Source organism: Centruroides sculpturatus, unplaced genomic scaffold (assembly GCF_000671375.1).
Source record: "Centruroides sculpturatus isolate CEXI.00-Female unplaced genomic scaffold, Cexi_2.0 scaffold123, whole genome shotgun sequence".
Lineage (NCBI taxonomy): Eukaryota > Metazoa > Arthropoda > Arachnida > Scorpiones > Buthidae > Centruroides > Centruroides sculpturatus.
This window is the reverse complement of record NW_019384538.1, coordinates 624680-635851: the sequence shown is the minus strand read 5'-3', so window position 1 is coordinate 635851 and position 11172 is coordinate 624680. Positions and strand designations below refer to the sequence as shown.

The 11172-nt window shown below is 30.9% G+C and overlaps 1 protein-coding gene across 1 annotated transcript in view; it reads left to right on the top strand.

Moving 5' to 3' along the window:
- The window catches only part of LOC111623287 (dnaJ homolog subfamily C member 25 homolog), a 47470-nt gene that overhangs the window by 24359 nt on the left and 11939 nt on the right, over positions 1–11172 (top strand). The window contains exon 8 of the mRNA XM_023365808.1: positions 9371–9435. Coding sequence (XP_023221576.1) covers positions 9371–9435 — 65 coding nt within the window. The remainder of the gene's footprint in view (positions 1–9370; positions 9436–11172) is intronic.

Here is an 11172-nt window from a genome sequence, read left to right as displayed (position 1 = left end):
GCATTCCCAACTTCATACGTGGTTGAAGCTGGTTTTAGCCACGCGAACGCAATTTTGACAAAACAGAGGAACAGATTGAACTTGGAAAACCGTGGTGATTTGCGACTAAAACTTACCAATTTTCAACCGAATATCAATAATCTTGCTGCTTCTCTTCAGAGACATCCATCCCACTAATATCAACTATTTTAATAAAAAGGTATGTCTACATATTTTTAAGGCATTCAGTAGTAGTCGCAAAATGACAGTAAGAGGTTTTTTCATCCAATATAACTAATGTTATATTTTCAAAGATAAGTGTGTATTTTACGTATTATGACATGTACGGTTTAAGAACTATAGGCAAATTTCCATCTATCCATAATTTTGCTATTATTTTTTAAGATTATAAATCAGTGAAAAATATCTCCTTTTTTTGTTAATGTTATTGGGTGGATTTTATAAAATATGGGAACTATAAATTATTTATTTGGGTTGTTATGCGGGTCTCCTTATCGCTTAACATTAGAAATGCAAAAATGATTTAATGTTTTTGTTAAATACTTAATCTGGTGGTCGATAAGAAGGCACATATTCTATAAAGGGGTCGACGGGATAAAAAGTTTGGGGACCCCTAATCTAAAGTAACCATCAAAAAAAAAATTGCAAGCATCAGCAAAAAGAAAGCGAGTCTTTCCAGCAAGACAATGCTAGACTGTGTGCAGTTTAGCAATGTCTTTGACCATTTGGGAAAATTATTGAAATTTGAATGGGGTGTTTTGTGCCATGCCATATTTTCCTGATCCTACACATTTAGATTACCACTTATTTTGATTTCTCCAGAATATATTTTGAGGAAAGAAGTTTAACCACTCGGCAGTGAGGAACGGATATATTTGTCCAGAACGATCGTGTGGTGGTGGTGAGGGACGGATATATGTGTTAAATTCTTTTGGGGGTATTGCCAAAAACTACCGTGAAAAAAAAATCACATAAAAAATGAATTATGTAACAATAAAATAAAGACTTTTCTTTACTAGACATAACTGTTTACAAACTATTTTTCCGAAACAGTAATTAGAAAAAAAACGCATGGAAAAATACTTTAAAAATTTCCCACATTTATTCTCCACTGCTTTGGGATAGCACTGTACCTGATTATTCCACTATTGAAAGGTTAATACTTAGCAATTGAAGGGTTTGGTGCAATGAGTAAAATATATTATAAAATTTTTCAGGAGGTACAAAAACATTTTACACTTTGAATAACTCATTTTATAGATTCTGACTTTATGCTATTTCAAAAATGTTTGATAAGAAAATATTTGATTGTTTTTTAAACTTTTTGGTTTTTATTTATTCTGTAAATAAAATATTTCGAACTATGCTTGACTCATTCTTGCACTGAAATAAAATTTACATTATATATTGCATTTTTAACAAGTTAAAAAAAGTGTTTTATTCATTTTCACTTCTATTTCACATTTACAATCTTCAGATTTTTGTAAAATTGAAATTTCTGGCATGTAAGACATCTCATAGCAGCAAACAGTTTTCTGTTGCACATGACTTTTATAGATAAATTCATCAGTTATCTTTCTTTTACCAACAGTAGGAAATTCTGTTTTATGACTGCATGTTATACCAAGTGAATTGTTAGTCAAAAGATACAAAAACTGTAAAAAAGCAAATTTTGTCACTTGGCCAGTTGTTGGTTGCACGAAGTCCTTCAATTTTTTACATTATCTAAGATTTGTTTTTTCTGAAGAAAAGTCTTCCGGAATTTTTTGTGTGTGGTATAATGGATCTGTTAAAAAGATAGGCTAAAATGTAAAACAAGGATGTCTATGTAATTTAATAATAATTTAATTTTTTAAATTTGTGTATTATTTTTGTGTGAAAAAAAACTTTTTGATCAATCAATATTTTACTGCTAAAGCTATGTAAATATATAATTTAGACGTTTTTCTAATTTAAGACTTGTTTTAATAATAAAGTAATTTTACTTTTTCTTTTTGTTCTGTAAACAGATCTCTGTCTGATGTTTTTTAATAAATTTATCTGTAAAGAAAGATCCAAATCCAAATGACCCAGATAATATAGTAGTTCTAAAATACCAGAAGGCATGTGCCCAGTTGAAAATAGAATAATAATTAAATCATTAAATAAAATATTATTTTCGTTATATTTTGGCAAAGTATTACAATTAATATAAAATAGTGTTAGCAGTCTCATTTTTTACTTTTATATCTTGTACTGCTATTAATAATTGAAATATTTTTTAAATTAAATTCAATAATTTTAACTTTTTATAATGTGTAATGAGTTGGAGAATTGATTGCATCTACTTTCAAATTGCCTTTTAAAACAGATACATTGGTGTTTTAAAGTTTTACCATGTGAAATTATGATAAACTATTTCGTAATTTATTTTAATGCAATTATGTATATATGAAATGAATAAATTAAGCAAACACTATTCATTACTATTATTCATGAAATTGGCGTTGATAAACAAACTGTAATAATTCTATTGGGTTGTTCGGAAAGTAATTTAATTTTTTTTACCACTAGACGGATTAGTCGTATTTTTCCCACCATTTTCATTCTAAACCGTATTATCATTATATATTTTGATAGCTAGCATTTTAAGGCTTATTTGTAAAAAATTTTGTTTGATTTTGTACAATTGTTTATTTTTTGTGTCCCATCAAATATGGAAGATCGAAAGCAGCATTTTCGGCATATTTTGCTCTTTTATTACCGAAAAGGTAAGAATGCTGTTCAAGCGAGAAAAAAGTTGTATGACGTGTATGGAGAAGATGTATTGACAGAATGACAGTGCTAAAACTGGTTTACAAAATTTTGTTCTGGCAATTTCAATATTGAAGATGCACCACGTTCTGGATGGCCAGTTGAAGCCAATGAAAACAAAATAAAGGTACTGATTGAAGCAAACTGCCAAATAACAACACGTGAAATCACTAAGAGATTAAATCTGTCAAACTGAACTGCTTATGGTTACTTGAAACAAATTGGTTTTGTTTCAAAGCTCGATATATGGGTTCCACATGTTCTTAGAGAGATGCTCTCTTTGGTGGGATTTTAAGGAAATTTCGTTTTTGGAGCTTTTACCAGACAATTTAACAATTGATTCAAAAGTGTACTGCCATAGAGTAAACAAATTGAGTAATGTCATCAAACAGAAAAGGCCAGAATTAATCAACAAAACAGGTGTAGTGTTTTACCACGATAATGTCAAATTTCACACAAGTTTGGTAACTCGTCAGAAACTGTTATAACTGATATCACACCAACCATGTTGGCCAGATCAAGCACACACAGAATATTACTTGTTCCAGCCTATACAAATTTTTTTTAACTGTAAGACATTTACTTGAAATGACAATGTCAAAAATCACTTGGATCAGTTTTTTGTAAGCAACGATCAAAACTTAAGAATGTGAAATCATGCTATTACCAGAAATGATGACAGCAGGTATTTGACCAAAATGGTCAGTATATAATTCAATAAAATATTTTTATAATAAATAAATATTGACCATTTTGGTCAAGTAGCTGTTGTCACCATTTCTGGCAATAGCATGATTTCACATTATATATATCAGAAAGATGATGTCACAGGTGATGTGAGGACACATATGACATGTGCAGTAAATGTGCACAGTGCGAGATTACAATAAAAAGGAGACTTTGATTCCATACTACAGTAAAGTGTCGATTTTCCGAATCAATTGGGGACTGGGGTTGTCCGGATAACTGATATTTCGGATAACTGATTTACGTACGAAAAAATAGTTTAACGTATCCAATGTCGAAATTTTTATCCATTGCGTGTCGCTTCGCGTTGAATTTTCGTCGATGTTAAGCCTAACAAAGACTATTGTATCGTTAAAAATTATTTTTTTATTTTGTACAAACAAAATAAATATATTGAAAAATATAAAAATAATAAAAAATTGTACTTCAGATGTTAATTTAGTATCAAAAACGTAAAATATTTGAGTAGCCCAAGACATAGCCAAAGATTGAAGCGCCACAGCACTGGCGAAAATTTAAATTTGCCGACTGGAATTCTTTCGGATGATTGACTTTCGGAAAATCAACGCTCTACTGTATATGCATTCTATTCATTTTTGCACTAGTATGATTTCTTCATTCTTTAAGTACAAAATACTGTCTCTGTATTCTGAATTTCATGTCTCCCATGTGATTTCTTGCAGAGTTATGGCAAAAAACAATTGTTGCTTAAGTTTTGCATACCAGTGTGTATATATATATAGGTTGCATTATATAGTGCCAAAATCACCACTTGGCAATGTTTTTATTAAAGTGGCAATTAAAAATATAATATTGGGGTAAAAACCCTAGTCTGTTTATTTTGACATTCAGCATGAAATTGAATCTTAAAGCATGGTTCAGGAAAAACGGCAAAATGTTGAACTCCTGCGCATTGCACACATCTAGGTAAAACATGCCATGTAGCAAGTTCAGACAGGAAAGCAGAAAGTGACATTAAGAACCAAAGGCAGTTTTTATGCAATGCTGCCCAGCATTTCCACATTGGGGATCTTTTTAAGGTGAAATTTTTTTCCACTTTGATCTTTGTTCAGTAGACTAAAGAATAAATATTTTGACATGACAGAACTTTGAAATACTGTTTAAGCATTGTGATTAAATGTGTTGTTGGGTGTTATTCATTAAAAAATTACTCAAAAATGATTTCTAAGTGACAGCTTAATATGTTACTTTGCTTCCCAGATTCCAAACCAATAAAGCTACCAGCACCTGCATTAATTACTAAGTCAAAGTGATGGCAATAAGTTATTTGAAGTTAAGCTTATTAAATATTGAATAAGTTTAACTTCAAGTGTGATTTACATTGAAAATGAATAAACTATTTATTTGTAAAAATCTCAGAGGCCTTGTTTATGGTAACAGAAAAAGGAGTAGAAAAAATTATGGAAATTACAGATATTCTCATTAAAATCTTGAAATCTAGTATCAAATTCTTTTCTTAATTTTGATATAATCTCTTTCAAAATTTTGTTTGTTACATTCCTGCAAGTTGAAAAATACAATCAATTTTTGTTATTCATTTGAGATTCTGAAAGTTGTATTCTCATCAAGAAGAAATTGATATATCTGTGCAAAAATTTGATAACTTAATGGACATATGCAAATGATGAGAGTTATAGAATATATTTGCATTCTGAAGTGCTGACTGTTATTACACCAAACTAAGATATCTGTAGGAAATATGTGTAGCTGGCACCAGTTGATGCCAATGCTTCACAAGCAATGAATCATTGACATGCATTGGACTGATGTAAGTTTCTAACAGATCACTGCAAGAATGGACAGCCATTTGAGCACAGTGCAAAAATGCTGTCCACAGTAAATGAGCAATCATCGATTAACATGAAGATCTAGTACTGGAGCATCCAGATGCACATGTGAAGATCATATGCTTTAGAACAGTGATTCCCAAACTTTTTCGATGCACCGCCCCTTTTGTTCTATAAAGTTATATCCAATGCCCCCTAACCCATTTTCTCTTGTGTGAGAAAGGATTGGAAATATTCTCAGGAAAACTTTTTATGAATCTCACACTTTGTGCCCTTACTGTCCGTACATTGTTTTCAACATCTGGAAGCCATTCAATGCAATGTTTCATCTTATCCGTTTAACAGAGGAAAGGCTGTCAGTGACCCAACTTTTGCCTTTGGTCACCGTCAGTACCCTGCCTCCAGCGTCCCCCTAGATTTACTCATTGCCCACAGGGGGGCGGTAGCACCCATTTTGAGAACCGCTACTTTAGAATGTAATTCAGGACTTTTTTACAACAGTGACAGCTCATAACAGTTACAACAACAGTGTTAACACTTTGGATTGATACAATACTGCCTGTAGTTTGATACAAAGCACCAAACTGTAGGCAATGTTGTAACCTGTTTGTGTGAAGCAGACAATGCTAGGCATCCTACCAGCATCTGCCATTGCAGGCTCAACATCACTCTTGTTTTTTTCTCTGGTGTCAAGCTATTTATAGATAATAGATAATAGAATAATAATATAAATGAATGATACAGATATATAGTATGTAGTGGTAAACAACAATTAATATTAGTTTAACCCTATAATCCTTTACGTCAGGCATAGTATTTCCTACAGCATCAAATATCCAATGGTTTAACCATGCACAATTGGCTGTAGGAAATACTACACCTGACATAAAGGATTATAGGGTTGAAGTTTACCTTGGTAGTCCCAATGACTGCGCATCAGTTGGCTTAGGTTAGGTTAACTAAATTTTTAGTAGATGTTTCCTTTTATTTCTTTTTAGGTATCCCTTTCTTCTGTCTACTAAAAATGTAGTTAACCTAACCTAATCTAACCAACTTAAGCTAATCAAAGTGCGCCCATTGGGACTACGAAGATAAACTTCAACTGATTATAGAGTTAAACTAATGAGAGTATAGTTACCCTATTTATAGGAACAATTAAAAAAATATATTCGTACAGTTGACCCCCCTATAACGCGGTAGATACATTCCACTTTATAAGAATTTCGCGGTATAGGAATCCTTAAATATATGAGCCAATCACAGCCCAGCACATGTGCAGTTTATGGACTATGGCTGTTTGAAAGGCTTTCTTCCATAAAATTAATCAATTCTAGACTAATTTGACTCAACATTTCCAAAACACGTATAATTTTGTGGAAATAATCTGTATAAACTATGCTATAAACAAAAAATTGTAGGATTACTTACCGAGTGTGCACCATTCGACCACGCCATTGCTTAAGCTTGTTTTCATGGCAGAGCAGCGCATTGAACAGCGGGCATGTTTTCTGATAAGTTATTTTTCTGCAAAAAATTCGTTGAACTTTGGAGACATCATTAATAGAAATAATTTTTATGGCCGTTGAATAAGAAGTGTTTTTTTCACAAGAAATGTATAAAATTACAGTACTGTATTAGACTTACAGTACCTAATTTAGGCCTATATACTGATAGATGATAGTAAACTCAACTTACCCACCTAAACTCTTCATAGTGTGTAAGGTAGTTCGACTGCTTGTCCACTATTGGTCTAGATTCGACCAATCCTGTCGCGACACGAGTCGGCGATGACGTTTTACTGCATTTTATGAGCCTTTTAGTGTCTTTATATAAATACGGTCACAATTTTTCTCCGCGATATATGAATCCACGTTATAGAGGGGTCTACTGTACACACATTTATATATACAGTAGACTCCCCTATAACATGGGTTCATATAGTTTGGATTCCTATATCACTGCAAAAAAATTGTGACAGTATTCATACAAACATGCTAAAAAAACTCGTATAATTCGGTAAAATGTCATCGAATCTAGATCAATAGCAGATATTGTACAAACTATTGAGTTTAAATGAGCAGCGGACTACTAAAAACCATTTATTATTTAACGTTCATAAAAATTATATTTATATTAATGATGTCTCCAAAGTTCAGCAAATTTTTCGCAAAAAAATTAATTTATCAGGAAGCACGTGAGCACCATTCGATAACAAGCTCCATGACGAAAACAAGCTTAAGCAATGGCGTCATTGAATGGTGCACACTTGGTAAGTAATCCTACAATTTTTTGTTTATAGCATAGTTTATATGGATTATTCCCAACAAATTATACGTGTTTTGGAAATGTTGAGTCGAATTAGTCTAGAATCGATTAATTTTATGGAAGAAAACCTTTCAAACAGCCGTAGTCCATAAACTGCACACTGCCTGGCTGTAAATGGCTCGTATATTTAAGTGACTCGCTAGAATCAATCTGTTTTTTGTTTTCTGTCACAAATATATCACAGATTACGACTGTTAAATTTCAAATAAAATAAAAATTAAAAATAATAATTTAATTTTAAATTTACGAAAAAAAGAATGTAAAAAAATAAAAGTAAATAAAAAGTTCCAATTAATTTACTACTTAAATAACCTAAATATATCTGTTTTCTTTCAAACAAAAGAAACCGTAGCTTTCTAGCTGCACGGACAACCCTCTTTGTTGACAAGTTTATGGCTTGATGCGATTTGTAATAATTATTAAATCCAAAATATTTTAATGCAAATGGCTTCCTTTTAGTCGTAATGACTCTATTCCAACTACAGTATTAATTTTTTGGTCCAACTTAACAATAATAAATTTGATGTGAAAAATTTTTTTCTATTCTTAGTCTATGGAGAGATATTGTTGTAAATTATTAGTTGTTATAGCTTTTTGTACATTTCTTTTTAAACTCTGGTTAGTTTTTTCTAGTTTGAATGGCATTAGGTTGACGAATAAGCGTCTTTTCAGAAAAGATTGATTCAAATTCGACTATACCAATCAGAATCTAGAATGTAAACAAATGCTAAAAAATCGTTATTTTCATGGTTTTTCGGCGCTATTTTCACTTATTTTTGTTATTTGACGCTATTTAGACAAATAAGCAAGTTTTCCGAAGCATAAAATTGAAGATTTCCCGCCAAAATAGAAACTTCCTGATAACATTGGAAATGACGTTCTGACATCATTTTATTCTATTTGATTCTTCAAAAAATCGTTATAATACTATGTATTAGAATTAAAATACTGTATTCCATATCTAAACCAGAAAGTGTTAGCTAGAAATACTTATTTATAGAACAACTCCCCATTTCTCACTTCAGGGAAAGTTATAAAACAGTTAGGTGCTAATGACTTTGTGAAAGGGAAAAGTTTCACAAACTTTTCCCTTTCATTTTTACATTTACATTTTTTAAAATTTACATTAAGTGTAATGTAAATTTTTACATTACACTTAGAAACTTCGAAAGAAGGGATTTGGCCTGTACCATCCCCAGGCCGCATAAACATTGATAAGGGGCCGTATGTGGCCTGCGGGCCGCAGGTTGTGCACTCCTGGTATATATATATATACAGTGGTGTCTCATACTTCAAACAATCCTGGAATGAATTAAGTTGGTCTCTGGAATATTCTTGTATTTTTCATGTAATTTTAATTTATTATATAATGTATATTTAGTATTATGCCTATTACGCTTGCCTTAATCCCTTATTGTTCACAGAAGATATGTTTTGGCAACTGTAGTTTTGTAAACTGCAGTATGTTTTTGAAACATAAAACCTGCAGTTGGTGATGAATGCCTGTATATCATTTCATACATAACATATTTTAGATATTTTTCCACACTTTTTAAGTATCTCTGATTGATAGCATTGCTAGGCATTAATCATGTAACCCTTTTCAAGATTTTCATTCTTGGGGATGAAAATCTTTAAAATGGGTTACATATATTTTCATTTTTACATTACAAATGCTTATTTTATCTTGTTTTTAGGAATTAATTAAAGAGGAGGAAGAATCTGTACTTAAGCAAATTTTAGAAAGGAATGTTGATGTCAGGTAAAGTTTTCAATTTTTTTTATTATATATATAAATCGAATAATTGTACATTTATATTTTATTATTCTTATTCATATTTATAATTATTTATGTTTGAGATACAGATTCAGCTTGTTGTGATGTATGATTTTGAAGTTTTGACAATTGCTTTTGCTTATAATAAATCAGTAATGCATCATTGATATTATGGAGTTTTTATACTGTATTGAAATAGCCAGAGATTATGTTAGGATGACAACAGTTGATTTTGATTGAGAATTGACAAATTTCAATCAGTGATTTTACTTTTAAGAGTATGATCATTTGAAGGAAACAGGCAATGTACTATTTTAAACTTTAAAGTTTTCTTAATTTCACACTTTGCAATTTATTCATTATGGCTGTTAGTCATCTATAAAGATATGCAAAAATAATCCCCTTGATTATTATTTTATAATTTATGCCATCAACAAAGACTAGCAGGAGGATTAGTCCATTCACATCATTATGACAATGCCTGATGTACAACATAGTCCTGTACCTGGAACTTACATCAAATCAAACATTATGGGCAATTACAGTATGGCAATGGATCATCTTCAGTGATGAATTTCATTTAGAGCTGATGAACATTGAATTCAGATATGATGCCTACTCCACTATGGACAATGATGGAATAGGAAGTGTTTTGTGAGATGATGCATTCTAAGATGCTCAGTCATTTCTTTTGCTGATTAAGAGAAGTTTGACAAGATAACAGTATATCTTCAAAATTATAACTTCCTTTTAATAACAATTCTTTTTAGTGTAGTTTCTTAATAAGATAGATCTAGTTATATATAACTAAATCATCCTATACGCACAAGCAAAGGATATTTTGCATTTTTGCAATAATTTTTGTGAACTGTGTATTCAAATTTTTTACACGATGCTCACCCTATGGTGTTTAAAAACAAAAGTATTTTTATATGAGTTGTTTGAATTGTTCATGTGTATTGTCAGGAGTAAAGATGAATAGCAATAAGAAAAGCAAAGCTTTTGAATTAAATTCCAAAATCACAGGAACTCAATATAAGTTTAAATTTATTGTCAGGTGAAAACAGATGATTATTCGAAAATCAGAATTCAGAGAAACTTGTAAGTGTAATCGACTGAGAGTGGATTCAACTGTTAAGAATAGACAAAAAAGGTTCTGGATTGTCCAGCTTTGCATGAACAAATTATGTTGTCAATTTTATAAGATTTTTCCTTAAAGTTTAAAATGCCAGTAATTTTTGCAGGACAATGTATGCATTTACGTGCATTTGATATAAAATTACAATTGTATTAATAAATCTAATTTTCTCTATTTTGATCTATAATGTCATACCTTGTCGTATATGTGAGATCGTCTTATATGCGAGTAAATAAATATGGTAATTCTATATATTTGTAAAAATCTGAATTGGATGTAAATAATGTCTATGGAAACATTTTAAATATTAAATTTGTTTTATAAATTTTCTGATACATGTTTCTTGTCCTTAATTACATACAGTAGAGCCTCGATTATCCGACCCAATTGGGGACTGGGGTTGGTCGGATAATTGAAAAGTCGGATAACCGAAAAGTATGAAAAAATCCATTATTAGTGTAGTATATTATTATATCCCATGTAATTAGTATATTAGTATATCGCTATTAACCTATTTTGCGTTGAATTTTCATCGATGTTAAGCCTAACAAAAATTTTTTAAAATAATAATCGTCGCTATTGTA